This window comes from Etheostoma cragini, chromosome 3 (assembly GCF_013103735.1).
Source record: "Etheostoma cragini isolate CJK2018 chromosome 3, CSU_Ecrag_1.0, whole genome shotgun sequence".
NCBI lineage: Eukaryota > Metazoa > Chordata > Actinopteri > Perciformes > Percidae > Etheostoma > Etheostoma cragini.
The window spans coordinates 8,743,808-8,759,214 of NC_048409.1; the positions used below are offsets into that span (position 1 = coordinate 8,743,808).

Here is a 15,407-nt window from a genome sequence, read left to right on the forward strand (position 1 = left end):
TCTGAAGGCAAAAGGGGGTCCAACCCGTTACTAGCATGGGGTACCTAATAAAGTGGCCGGTGAGTGTAGTTTTCAATGGGTAGTCATTGAAGCTACAGTAGTCAATGTTTCATGTTCGCTGCAAAGACGGAATATATCATCTGATTAATGCAACATAATCACAATGTCTCCCGGCCCTTTCCCCTCGCAGAAAGCTGCAACCAGCCAAGCTAAAGCTAATATAGTTAGCCTAGAGAACCAAGGGGTCCGTCTGTCAACTACCGTAACAGTTTGGAGCCACGACACTGGAAATGTAACACCAATCTACTACAGAAGCCTGTGTCTGATCTAACATAATTTACACTGATTTTAATGTTCTTGGATACACAGTTTGTTGCTAGTGGGCGTCATCCAACGTATTTCTACCTGATGTCTCTCTCCAAAACCCCTTCAGAAGAGTAACGTTAGTCACAGCACATGGTTCACACTAGAAAAGATCCTTTTTCTATGTAGATGCACTCCCCTACAAAATCACTGCAGTAGTTGGGAATGAATAATTATTATTTCCAAATAGAGCTTTTTATGTCATCTTTTAAAAATTACTTTTTTCATATCGCAATATATATCGCAGGGGAAAAAATATCGCAATGTAAGATCTTTTCAACATCGTGCAGGCCTACCTTGTATCTCACATTATGGTAAAAAATGGCTTTGTTTCAGAACCACGTGACTTACTGTTACATGGTAGAGGAATTACCATTACAGTACAGGATAAGCTTGCAGGCTGTTTTGACTTACATTAGCTGTTTAAGTTTAATAACTAAAGTTAATAAGCGTTTTAGCAGAGTTAGCCTGTGACTATGTCATCACCTAACATAACTATTTTCTACGTCTCTGCAAGATTGGGAATGACTGGGACTTTCTTGGCAGAGCTACCAGAAGACTTACAACTTTCAGACAGGTTGCTCATGTCACATCTACGTCTTTAAGCTCAGTTGGGGACTGCGCAGTAATGCTCAGCCATCACTAGAAAAGTGCTTCCAATAGCCTTCACTGGTCTCCGTTGAACACAACTGAGTCAAATTGTCCATTTCTTATACTGTCTACATCAGTCACAGACATGCAGTTGTTGCTCTTGTAACGGTAAAAAATTAAACCTCACGGTTACAGTGACCAAAACTATCACAGTTTGTTAGCAAGATATTTTTAAAAGTATGCTCAATATGTCCAGGAAGCACTGATGGGCCTACACAATCTGAAACAGTTTCAAATAGTGTGACAATATTTATTATATTACAAAAATATAGGCAACAGACTTGTAAAAACTACTGAAAACTGGCTACAGAAACACTAGCCGGCTGTAGTTGGTAAGATATTGAACCAGAGATGTCTGACTTTGAGATCCAAGAAGATTTATTTACAACTCCAACATAAAATTAACTATGAAGTTGTATGTGGTTCTGAAATATCAGCAAATCATAATGCACATTAATAAGCATCTGACTTATTATGAACACTGGAACTGCTAACAATTATGACCGAGGCCCAAGCCTTCAGACTCCAGACGCCCCAGACCCGAGTGGTCCAAGATAACCGTGGGAGCCCGCAAAAGTGGGACCCAATGCGTAAATCTGGCAAACGCCAGGAAATATAGGTGTGAGCGGCAAGGTCTGCGGTACATTGCTGTTGCAAATATGCCATTAACATTGAATAGATGGACCGAAACTGGTCTACAATGGCTACAGCGACCCCTAATGGCCGATCTTCACCAAATTTGCAACAGAGCCTCAAAGCGGCATGGTAAACATTCATCACAAGTTTCTGTCAATAGCATGTACTGTGGCAGAGATATTGTAATCACAAATTTACCATTTGAATAAATCATTGAGTTATCGGCCAAAATAAATTAACGTTGATTATAGTGTCCCCTAATGGCCAATCTTCGCCAAATTTGGCTCAGAGCATTAGAGTGGGACAATGAACAATAATCTCATTGTGAAAGAGCATTCATCATCATCATCTCAAAGAGCCTTTAGCTGATAACATTTAATTTTTCCGAGATATGATGCATGATGTGTGTTTCGTAGCTAGCTAGGAAAAATTGTTTGGTCGTCAAATGTGCATACTTTAACGTAGCAAAATTCTTTGAATAACTTTTTGTCAGGGCCATCTGGAGATGCTACGTACCAGGTTTTGTGCAGATTTGTCGCACGGCCTAGAACAAGTTCAAAAAAGTGGGTTTCAAGCATTGCGCGATACTGCGAAAAAACTTCAGTGAACAGGTGGATGTAAGGTTTTTAATTTGAAATGTGTAATGCGGGAGTTAAATGCAAAAACAGTATATTGACACCTAGTGGTCCACATGTGTAATTTGTGTAATTTTTGTGTAATTGTACATCTACCCTGTACATCTACCCTGTCTATTTAAAATTGCTCACATTAGTGTGAATCCAAACGTGGGTCCCATATGCCATAGCCAATCAGTACCCCACTGTAGGGGTGGCCTCAGGAGTGGCCCTAGATGGTTCCCTCCAAATTTCGCAAAAATCAGAAGAGATACACATTTTTTGTACTTTGAGTACCCCCTAGTGGCTTTGTTTTTTTTAAATGTGTGGGGGACCTTTAGAAGGTTATGGCAAACATTAATCTAAAGTATCATGTTGATAGCCTTCATTTTGGTCGAGATACAGCAAAGTTGGTGTTTTCATAATTAGCTACACAGATTTGTTTGTGTGCAACATGCACAATTTTTATCCTATAAAACATTCTTTTAACAACTTTGTCAGGTTGGTTTGGAGATGCTATGTGTCAATTTTTGTGCAGATCAATCACACGCGCTAGGAAGAGTAAAAAAAAAAAACTTATTATTAAAAAATTAATAAATTGCAATTTTTTGCGCATAAAAGTGTAGTCGTAAATGGTGTGGCCTATATCAGGAGATTCAGTTGGATCCAAGGAAAGTTAGCAAGCTACAGAATAGTTTTAACTTATTTTCTGGGCTACCCATATCACTTTTACAAAGAAAAGAAAAAAAGATGAAACATTCTGCTACATTCTGTCCTGTTCTCCTGTCTGAACGCAGTGCGCCTGCCCTGCCTTGGTTGAAGCTGGAAAGGATTAAACACCGTGGTAAATCCACATCAAAGATCATATTTTAAAATGAAAAGGGTAATTGTTACCGTCAACATTTCTAGCGTGGTAATTGTGACATCCCTAGTGTAGTAGTTTATCAGCGGCTAGAAGAGACTAATGCAGATCGTCCGTTCACTTGTTTTTAGTAGGTATCGACCAATAATGATTAGCGGTTGATAAATCAGGGAATCCGTAATTCACACAATTTCTTTTCACTGCGTCACAATTTAAGCTTTCCACCTACTATCAATTGCTCTAAATAACATGGAAATGTATTAATAATCGTTTTTTCTGTTGAAAAGGCGCCTTTCTTGGCGGCACTCAAGGACAACGCACAGGGTATTCATATATATAAAACAGCAAAACAAATACCATACAGCAAAACAAATACAATACAACAAAACGGAAAAGGCAGAGCAATAGACATTTAAGTAGAATAGGCAGTTTTAAATAAATTTTGAGTTGAGACTTGAAAATGGGGGAATTAATCAATGTTTCTGAGTTGGGCTGGTAATGAGTTCCAGAGACTGGGAGCAGAGCGGCTGAATGCTCTGTCCCCTCCGCCCCTCTCACCACCATGGGGGACAGAGCATTCAGCCGCTCTGCTCCCCGAGAATTGCAAGAATTTTGGAGATGAAGGGTAGATTGGATATAGGACGGAAGTTGTTGAAGGTTTTTTCAAAATAGGGGTGATGGCAGCAGTTTTGAACGATGTAGGGACAGTTCCAGTGGTGAGGGAGGAGTGGATGATAGAGATGAGGGGGACCAGGGAAGGAAGGCAGGCTTTAACAAGTTGTGTGGGGAGGGGATCAAGTGGACAAGTAGGTGGCTGGGATTTCTGGGTGAGGTCTGTGATTTCTGAGATAGTGGGGAGCCGGAAGGAGGAGAATGAGGGTGTGGATGGGTGAAAGTCATCTGAGAGGCCGAGGTGAGGGATTGATCCAAGATGCTGGTGGATGTTCTTGATTTTTTTCTGTGGAAAAGGACATTACCGAGTTGCAGAAGGAGGTAGTGTATAAATGGGGAGGGACAAAGTCCTGGGGTTGGGTGATATTGTTAAGTAGGGAGAACAGTGACTTGGAGTATTAACTGTCATGCCTTGCTAAAAAGTTGGATCAATTTTACAAACGAGTATAAATAAATAAAAGACACCAATGTTGAATGCTATCAGTAATGGTTTGAGAAAATGTTTTCTTAGCCTCATCATAAGTTGAATAGATTTTAACTACTCAGGGTAGACTGTATTAACGGTAAAGAAATACAAAAGGTACGCAAAACAAATACTATACAACAAAACAACGGAAAAGGAAGAGCAATACACATTTAAGTGGAATAGGCAGTTTACAACAGATGTGTTTTGAGTTGAGACTTGAAATGGGGGAATGAACCAATGTTTCTGAGTTGGGCTGGTAATGAGTTCCAGAGACGGGGAACAGAGCGGCTGAATGCTCTGTCCCCCATGGTGGTGAGATGGGCGGAGGGGACAGAGAGGTTTACGGAGGAAGAGGATCTGAGGGAGCGGGAGGTAGCGGGAGGGAGTGGGACGCTGGAGGAGATCAGACAAATATGGGGGGGGGGGGGGGGGGGGGGGGGTTGTGGATGGCGTTGAATGCTAACAGGAGAACTTTGAATTGGATACGGAACTGGACCGGGTGACCAGTGGAGCTGTTGGAGGACAGGAGTGATGTGGTGGATGAAGGGGGTTTGAGTAATGATGCAGGCTTGCACGCTCCACTTAGCACCAACTGCAATGTTTAATTTGTAATGAATGTAGCCTACTGGCAGTCTGGCACTTGTGGACGCTCAGTGTTTCTTGTGGGTGCTCAATCCACGGTATCGGCGCCTATGAACGTTAGCATTAACGTTAGCTGTATAGATAAAAAACAACTCTAATGCTAATTTAGCCAGCTCTCCCACCCTGTTTTTTTCTGCCCTACTCCCTGCCGCTAAGGGACGTTAGTTGGGATGAAAGTGGCCCCGGTGACACGACACGACACATCCACAGTTAGCCAGCAGCCCAACACTATAGTAAACTTAAAGCAGTCCAAACTCAGCCAGCACAAATTCCAGAAACGGGTGATAACGATGCTAACGGCCGTAACAAAAAGTGTAATGTTACGTTTCTGACATCATTGGAAAGGTAACACTCAAGTTTTAGTTACAAGTGTCAGGGTGACTCTAGGCCTTACTGACAGAGTTACAGAGGCTAGAATGGAGTTTTTTTTCCCCATCCAAGTCATTCAAATGACTAAAATACAGTGCTGTAAACGCATCTAGGTTAGATACAGACAACACAAGGCCAGATCCACAAGTCAAAAGACTCAAAAATGGATTTCATATGAAATCTTTTCTACAGGTATGCATGTGCGTTTTTCTTATTTTCATTTTAAAAGTGAAAAGCAAAAAGACCAAAAATACAAAACTTCTCAAATACACAAACAAATTAATCCCACACAAAAACATGAAATAACTATTTACATAAATATAAAGAAAAAAGTAATTATAAACTGTCAGGCTGTGCTATGCATTAACATTTATATTATATTATTAACAGCCCATTAAGGTGAAAAAAAAAGACATTACATGAGAATTGCAACTCACACACACACGCTTTCTTCAACAGCAGCAGCACTGCACTCAACTCCAATAACAGCCTACACAAGTCTTAAGTTTTATCTGAGGACTAACGTTTTAATGCCTTTGTTCACCTGTGATGTGAAGACATCAGATTTTAACATTGAAAAATGTGCATGCTGGCCATAGTTTTTAGCGTTTTAAGGTTCGAAAACCCTGGAGCACCCCAGAGCATCTCCTGCTGACATGCACAGTGTGCAGCAGTAGAGAAGGCTGTACAAGTGTCTGGGGAATGTCAGCTAAAACTACTTTGAACCCAGAGAGGAGAGCATCACAACCGATCAGAGCCAACAGAAACAAGTTGTGGGACTTCCCCCATTTTCTTTTCTCTATCTCTTTCTACTTTTAGCCTGTCATGCCACTGCCCTGCTTTGCTCAATTTACAATGACGCAGCTAAAAATAAAAAAAAAAAGGAAACGGATTAGACTGAAAAATTCGACTTGGGGGCTTCTCGACCAATGATTTGAATCATTGGCATTTAGGGTGCAGCCCAAAAATCAAAATCTAATGGCAATAATTCTTAAACTCTCAAATATCAATATTAGTATCAGCCAAACATAAAACATTATTGGTCTGGCTGTGCTCAGCAACACTTCTTACATCAATACCGAGAATCAACAGATTGACAGCTCACCTCCAGACTGGTCCGTCTCCACCTCACATGTCCCGTGAGCTCCATTCCTCAGGCCCAGTCCGTTAAGCCTCTTTATCTCACACACCGCATCCAATGAGTTTTCTTCAGTTACAGCCAACAACGATGCCTCCATGGCCGTCTCGGCCCGCAATTGAGGTGGGGTGGCATTTTTTGAAGACAAGTCCGTAAGCTGGATCACATCTGTTTGGTTGTCAAACATGCTGTTCTGAAGGTCCTCGCTGCTAATGCCATCCTCAGAGTGGCACGTACTGCAGGCAGAGTCGTCACCCAGCACCGCTGCTTCATCGCCTTTCAGTTTCATGTTAAGCAAAGTAGGGGGACTCTGTGCCGCTTGGTGCGACGGTGTTGGCCAATGGCCTCTCTGTGCATGGTTTGTCTGATGAACCCTGTGATTGACCTCGACAGACTCCCATCCTGGGGCCGAGGAGCAGCCATTGGGCATCCCCAGCTCTTCCTTCTCTGTGGCCTCGCAGCCTATCTGAGAGGGGCCTGTCAGTAGATGGTGATGCTGCTGTGCTGTTGTTCTGGGCTCCTGTTGGGAGCATAGTCTGCTGCCGGCCAGCGGTGTGCTGCTGTTGCAACTGGACTGGCTGGTTTCTGAGACCTGGCAACTGGTAACACCAAGGACCTCCTGGGTTGCTGCAGAGATGACCTCATGTATGAGTCCAGCTGCTAGAAGCTCCAGATCCTGCTCCTGTCCACGGTCACAGTGTACCTGGATGTCCTCTGGCGTCTCTGATACGGTAGTGGAGTCTTGGTCCGTTGTCTGGGCCATGGAGGTTGGGGTCGGGGCAGGGGTGCTGCTTAGAATGTGTTGGTGGAAATCCTGCTCTGAAGGGGGCGTCTCTAGAGAATCCACCTCTGATGGGATCACTCTCTGCACTTTGGCTGGGGTGACTGCATAAACAACTATTTCAGCTTGTGTATTCACAGGGCTGTAGTGCTTTGCAACTTCCCCTTCTGGCTCTGGCCTCTCTGCATCAGAAATGTGCGCTGTTGGGGAGGCGCTGGTGACTTTGGTAGACCGGCAAGGCAAGACCACCTCTTCTACTATGGCTTCTGAAGGAGAGGCTGGGTTGTTGACTAGGTGTTTATCGAGCTCTTTTACCAAGGCAGGTGTTAAGCTCTTCTCTGGGTGTTTATGGTCTTTCATTGACACCTGCTGGCAGTCTTCTTTGCCAGGTGATGGTAGAGTTGAGCGTGAGGGTTTATGGACTTCCCCTAGTCTTTTTCGGTCAAGGTGAGGAGCAGCTTCTTCAGAACTTTGTCTTAGTGAAGGTGCTGCTTCATTGTCCTGGACATGGATTGGGGAAATATTTTCATGTTCTGTTCTCAGGTTGCCGACCTTTGGCGGTCTGTGGGTGGGGCTTTCTGTGCCATTTGAGGGAGATACAGTGCTTTTCTCAACCAAACCGTTGCTACCTTCTGTTGGAGATGCTCTAAGGCCCATAGTGGTTGGAGCCCCCTCTGCGCTGTCATGGCTGATGATCCGCTCTTTCTTCCGCGAGATGTACCACCACCAGCCGATCAGTGCAAGGACTCCGGGTAGTGTGTAGGGCGCAATAGAACGAAACCTCAGCGGCATTTCCTCAGGACACTAACAGCTACACCTGAAAGTTACAAAAGACACATATATTTGTATTAACTGAGGGACATTTCACAGTGAACAAAATATAAAGCAAATCTGGGAAAACTGGTCTGGATCTGCCTGTTGATTGCATGTTGATTTAAGGCTTAAGCTTAAGTGTCTTTAAGATATACTGAAATATTATGTATGTACAGTGTATATTTATATAAAATATACATTAATGGAAATATTATAGATCCAAGAAAGACTTGGAGGTATTTAAACTGTCCACTCTTTCAGTTCATCTTCTGAAATCCTCTTGAAAATTTAAAGCTAGACCTGCAGAGATCAAATCAACTAGTTGTCAATAATTAAATAATTGGTTTGAGTCATTATTCATGAAAAATGTAAAGATTCTCTGATTCCAGCTTGTTAAATGTAATATGTGAAGCCTCCTGTGAAGCCAGCTGAACCCCTGGGCAAACTGTGCGGACCCCACCTCTGAGAAGTGTAAAAATAGTTTAGGTTTATTGTGAAACTGCTTACCTACACTGTTGTGTGGGTAATTAATTGAAAACTGTATTAGTCATAGAAAACGAGAACCGTGAGAGTTTTCTTGTATGACGCTGCAAAAAAAGTTGTGGCATGACATGTCCAATTTAATTTGCCTGGCTTGACATTGCACAGACTACAATGTGACTATTACACATGGGCACAGCTCAGTGTCGATGCCGAAACAATATACGTGCAGTCCTAATCTCAGTCCAACCTAGCCAGTACCTCTTATCTTTTGAGATGTGTAAAAATGTGTCTGCGTATCTGGGTGGTTCAGTATATTTAAATCTTTTACACTATTAAATCATATTCAATGGGCAATGTCCAAAGAATGAAACCCAGCAGAAACACACGAAAACCCAGTCTGAGTTGAGGGTCTTAAGGGTTACAAAATGGTCAGCTTGTACATAGGAAATCAGACCCAACTGAAGACACTGGGACAGCCCTCTGCATACCCAATGCCTGACAGCGGATGACTCTCTGTCCATGTTAAAAAAAGGACATGTGGACATGCCTTTCCTTAACAAATGTGGCCAAGCCTGCCTCCACCAGAAGGAATGCATCACATGGTCTGGATGTGACTGAATCACATCCTGCCATGCTTCCAGACACGGCTGTCATTAGCAACAAACACACACTCAGGCACACACACACACACACACACACACACAGGCACACACACACACACACACACTCAGGCACACACACACACACTCAGACACACACACACACACTCACTCAGACACAGACTTTTGACCTCTATGGCTGTTTGCACTCCCACCTGCTCTACATGATCAACGACTGGCCCGCTGCGGCTAGTAGTCCTGGGTAGGCCTGCATGATTCGGTAAAAAATTTGAATCACTTTCTTTGGCTTAGAATGTCACGATTCTCTGCCATGATTTTTTTGATGACAAAAAAATTGGCAGTGCCAAACATTTATTTTGGCCCCTGTTGCAAAATAACGATTAATCGTGCAGGCCTAGTCCTGGCATATACTTTCAACATAAGGTAACAATGGAAAAGTTTGTGTGTGTTTGTGTAAGAAAATACTTTTAAGTAAAAAAATTGTTACAGTAAGTAGGGTTATAAAATAGAACTAACAATGGGCTATATATTTATATAAAGTGACTTATTAAATGAATTCATCGACCAATAAGTAGGGACTCTCCTTTAAGAATGTCAACATTTGGGCTGGATGGTGCACGCACAAATGAATGAATTTCCTGAGGCTGGGGCCCTTGTCTTGAATAATGCATGGCCATGAAAACGTATTCCCAAAGAAGTGAGAAAGACTACACCATCCACACATCAGGGTGATGCGATTGTTGTTGCCAAGGGCATACAATTGCTAGACAATTTCAAATGAAAATACCAAGCAACTTTCTGTGTATATCCTTGTAACTGTACCCCTAATGACAATCCTGATATTTGGCATTTGTACACTACACACCATTTCCCTCAAAATGATTAGTGTTGGTTACAGCAGAAATAGGAACTAATGTTACCGGTTGTTGACTAAGTCTGATCAGTTAGCGACAAACACCCAGAGCTTTAGGAACTAGATAGCACTTTTATTTTAGTAACAACATACTCAATAGATAAAATGAAGATTTGCCATCTTTTCAAGAATCACCTGCTATTATGCAAATTCATAATCAACTTAGGAGCATGTTTTACATTCATTTTTTAACTCTTACCAGACAACACCCTGTTTCTGTGCAATGGACAGTAAGAAAAAACATCCGGCGACCACTTTCAACAGTTAATGTGGTGTCTTCCTGATTAAACCAGCTTTACCCTCATACATTTCTTACAGAACTGCACCTATCTTTAATATCATTTTGTTTGACAAGTCTCAGTGTCACCTTGCTATTCATCCATTTCATTCCATTTTTTTTTTAAGTTAAAATGTACGTAAAAAATGTACGTAAACATGAATCAAAACTGTTATAAGCAAAGCTAAATCAACCTGTGACTGAGGGTGACTGGCCTGTAGGTAAGGTAGCCACTAAGAGCCACACACACACACACACAGGTAGTGCATATGTTTTTTTTTTAAACATATAATTGTATAGATCATAAAAATGTGTGTATAAAAGATCTAGGCTGCCCTACACGTTATTGTAGGCCCACTTTGTTTTGCAACTTAATTTTATGCAACATCTAGTAGGGGGTTCCTGCCCCGTCTCCCAGCTAAGGGGTCCTTGGCCTAAAGAAAGTTGAAGAGCCCTGCTGTAAGTGATATCTCTAACATCAAATAACTCATTTCATTTTTATAAATACAAAATAGTTCTATCATCTATAAGCCTATTCCTTTATACTTTTCCTGATGTTTTTTGTTGTAGTCATGTGCATCATAGTGTAACACGCGCACACAGGATAATATCACCTGCGATGTTCAATGTAGAACACATTTGTAAACTGAAATATTTCTATATGAACAGCTAAACTAAGAGACAGGTAGTAATGTGCCTGTACACTTTGTGTGCTTATGAAATGGTGGCCCACACTAATTTCACCTTGGACAAGGTTACTATAACAGCTCAGCAGTCAAACTAATCTTGAGCTCTACTCACAGGTCAAACAGGTGTTCACCGTTTCCTTTCTGGAGCTTAAAATCAAGATTCTGACTGTGCCCTGGGTGTCCATAAATGGGAGCGGTCAGGCTGTATCTACTTGTTACAAACCCTACAACGTGCTGAGCACAGGCAACCTAAGCAGCGTGCACAGAGAATTGTGACATACTATCATCTAAAAAAGGCCGGCAGACCTGTGAAACTTGAGTTTTTTTTTTTTTTTTAATAATGTTAATTCGTTCACACTGTTCGCCGGCGTTTTGGTTTAGTCGGAAACACAATCATTAAAGAGTTACATTTTATAGAGCGCATCAGTGACGTTACGGCGTCTAATTTCGCTTACAACATATGGGCTACACTGCACTACTAACGCTAGAGTCAAGTTTTAAATAAACTAACGTTGGCGTTATTGTTAGCTACAACAGGCTAATGCTTAAATTTAGCTGTCAGATAAACAAAGCCCAGCAAAATATTAGCGTTGCAGTTTACATGACAAGATGAGAGTTAGCACCTTGAGGGAGCTAGTTAGCTAACGGGTTGTTCACTGTTCACGAGGGTCAATAACTTTCAGCGACTTAATACCAAACATCACAGCTAGCTAGTATGCTAATATTACCCACAACGAGACTGTGATTCAAAATAAGTAATCCAGTCGACGTTAAATCTTGACATGTGTCAAGTACCTCAATACTATCAAACCGCTGTGTAACGTTACGACCACTTCATCACAACACAGACCAGCAAATGGAAATTGCAAATTAGTATACACACCACAATGTGAACCTGCAATTATATTTTTTTATAGTTTTGTGTTTCCTCGCAATGAGGTAGCTAGCTAACTCAGCGAAGGGCACGTTATATCAAAATAGGACTAACGCTAGAGACTTTCCCCTTTTTAATTCACACGAGTACCTTTTCCTTTCCATACCTCCTTCACCACTACTTTTGTGTGCCCTTGACGTTACATAGAACAACCCATTTTAAAAACAACAACAACAAAACATGGGGGAGGTAAGTTAGCTAGCATTGAGAAAAAATTATAGAAACTGTAACTCAATGTGTGTTGCAAGGTGCCTCATTTGAAAGCCGAATTCAACATAAAACAATTTACATCGCAATAAGCACGCATGTCCAGTACTAACATGCACCACGTTCTGCCAGTAAGACTAAAAAGTGTGGACTGACAGATGCAGAGAGGTTGGCGTAACATTGTCTGGAATGAAATCCTCTACCAGAGGTGGTTGTGACCTAACGCTAACGTTACACTACTGGGAATAAAGCATGGCTGGTAAGGAGGCCGCAGTGCATGATACAAAGTATAAAGTTAGCAGGCTAGCCCCGCACGTTGGTTACAATGCTAAACCGTCTAAGAACATAGACGAATTAAAATGCCAAGGCACCTAATCGCAAATTCCACTACGATGGGTTATACAACCCCAGTTATACAATGATAGCCTCGTGTATAGGACCACTTGAGAGTTTAATTTCACAGTCTGACCATCACGTTAGGCCATGACATAAATTCAATGCATCACACAGCTTTAAACGTAATCAAAACGCACCAGTGAGGGCTTGTCCCAGACTGACGCAGGGTTTAAGGGCGCTTCTGGAGTGCTCCTGTCCTGCATGGGCCTCAGACCTTCGTATTAGCTAACTAGTGTTAGCCGGCCTGGCGTAAATGATATCCAACTAACTAAACGTGCATTCTTACTGCTGACAACCTATACGCATTTGTTACTGTATAGGACATATGGCCCTCTGATTAGAAAATTCATATAGACCGCACGAGAAAAGTAATTAGGGTAATCTAAGTTACACAACAGAGAAAGAGGCTAGCTGGAGTGTGCTGACTGTTAAGTTGGAGAAAGATGTGTAACGTCAGGCTAGTTGTTCAATGACATGGGAGTGCTGCATTAAGTCGGTGACACAGTAAACCCTAAACAGCTTGCAGAAACGCGTGGAAATTTCAATGAATGGTTCTTTATACACTGTGCGCGTGTTGCACCCCTGTGAGTGGATTTGAACTAACGTTACGTTAAGTCACGCTGTGTGAACAAGATGCAAATGGCTAACGTTATAGTCTTGCATGGGCTTCCCCCTTCGTTGCTAATTTTGCTCTTTCGTCTCCAGAGTTTTTACTTTTACTTACAGTATGTTATGGTCCTTGGTGCCGCCACGATGAGAGCAATACGGATATTGTGAATTTTTCAAACGTGTCCCAGTGGAAAGCAAAGTCAGATCCTCCCCACGTGTAGACCGACAAGCAGCACCAGTCTAAAAAAAACAGACTAAACAGCTGGTCAAATCTCGCGATACACAGGTGTCCAAGTCGTCTGTAATCCCGCGTTAACTGAGAATGCAGTAAAGTCATTTATTTCAGACCAGACCTTTACGTTATCTGACAGTTATTTAACATGTTGGTCTCATGTCTGCAAAAGCGTCTATGGTCACTTGGGTCACGATGGCAATCGTACCAATTTGTACTTTCTGTATCACTTTCGACACACGGCACGAGTTTGAATTGAATGTCATGAGAGTAATGTATGGCTGCAGCTGCACAAGGTTAAACACAGGGACGTGCATGGACATTTTGAAGGGCGGGTGCCCAAGCGTCATAAAAAGCGCGTTTTAAGACCTTTTTTTCATATCAAATTGAATTAAATATTTCACGACCATATCAGTCAAATAATTGTATGGCTTTATGTAACCTACTTTTATTTTTATGCTATAGAGTTAAGTGACTGTCCTGCTACTAAATTGGACCAAGTCAGGTATTTTTTGCTGAAATTATATAATAATAATAATAATAAATTAGTAAGATTCTGAAAATTATGTATTTTCATGTACAGTGTTACAATTGATGTTTTTGTGGTGGCCGCATCAGTATTAACATTGATAAGTTATTTTGAATTTTTGTGAACGGGTTTTGACTTTAGTATTTCATTTTAAATTTAGTTTAATTTCCGATTTTGTTTGCTAGTTTGAGTTTCAGTTTAGTTTTTAGTAAACCAAGACGCTATTTGACTGGGTCCCTCAAATCATTGTGTGATACATACTACTACCACTATTACTAATACTATTTTTTTCTATTTTTGTTATTTCCACTAACCCCAACCGGCCCGTCAGACACCGCCTACCAAGAGCCTGGATCTGGCCAGGGTTTCTGCATAATAGGAAGTTTTTCCTCGCCACTGTCGCACTGTTGCTTGCTCTGGAGGAAACTACTAGAACTGTTGGGTCCTTGTAACTTCTTGAGTGTAGTCTAGACCTACTCTATCTGTAAAGTGTCTTGAGATAACTTTTGTTATGAATTGATACTATAAATAAAATTGACCTGAAAAATTTAATTCAGCAGTTTTAAGTTGTGTTCCTGTAAACCATGAACTTGTTCTTCCAGGTCAAAATTGAAAATGAACATTTTCTTTTGCTTTTCTAATGTTTTTGTAGCTTTTTCTGATTTATTTGTCACTTTTTCCGTTCTATTGGCGCTTTAAAAAAAAAAACTGAGCTGATTTAATAATAGGTTACACACTTATTCTTGGAATTCATGGTCAACAAACCTTTTATATCAAATTATACACAGGTTTTTAATTAAAAAGGCAGAACTTACTAATTATTTTGACTAATAGTTAAGATCTGAGGATGTTGAGTGGATCACAGATGGGTATATGTCAAAGTTTAGTCTGGATACTGTTTTGGAACCATTAAAAAAAAAAGAATTCAAATGCTATAAGATTCAATAAAGCACCCCAAAAATTCAATAAACATAATCATTAAGATTGCCTGAAAATATTGTATGTAATCATCCATGTTTTCTTAGGGAATTTGGTTGAAAGAAATCCATATTTCTCATATAAAACACTTTGAAACGGGTCAATTTGACCCAAGGACAACACAAGGATTAAGCACATGATGGGACATCTTTAACTTCTTTTCTGCTATTTATACTTTTTAAATGATTAAGCTTTTTAAAATGCACATTGAAAGTCAATAGATCAATCTTAAAATCCTCTCCAGTATTAACTGATAACTGCAGTTTATTTGTTTATTTTGACATGTTTATTTTGACATGTTAGAGACAATTGCTTAGCACATTTAACATTAGCTACTGCAATTCCCCCGTAACGTTAATTGTGCCGGCTAAAGACAGATTTTTGTTAACAAAAGGTTTTTCTGAACATCAATGACATTCAAAACGGTGATAACTGAAACAGATATACAACACACCACACTCTAAGAAATATCTGTAAATTAACAGTTGTTTGACTGTATATTTTAACAGAAATTGTCCGTAGTACGTGATTTA

The 15,407-nt window shown here is 40.9% G+C and overlaps 1 protein-coding gene across 1 annotated transcript in view; it reads right to left on the minus strand.

Moving 5' to 3' along the window:
- The window catches only part of akap1b (A kinase (PRKA) anchor protein 1b), a 33,147-nt gene extending 19,698 nt beyond the window's left edge, over positions 1-13,449 (minus strand). Inside the window, exons 1-2 of the mRNA XM_034866678.1 lie at positions 13,251-13,449; positions 6,381-8,011 (exon numbers count right to left, since the gene is read on the minus strand). Of these exons, the coding sequence (XP_034722569.1) occupies positions 6,381-7,986 (1,606 nt within the window). The 5' untranslated portion in view covers positions 7,987-8,011; positions 13,251-13,449. The remainder of the gene's footprint in view (positions 1-6,380; positions 8,012-13,250) is intronic.
- Between the last annotated feature and the right edge of the window lie 1,958 nt (positions 13,450-15,407).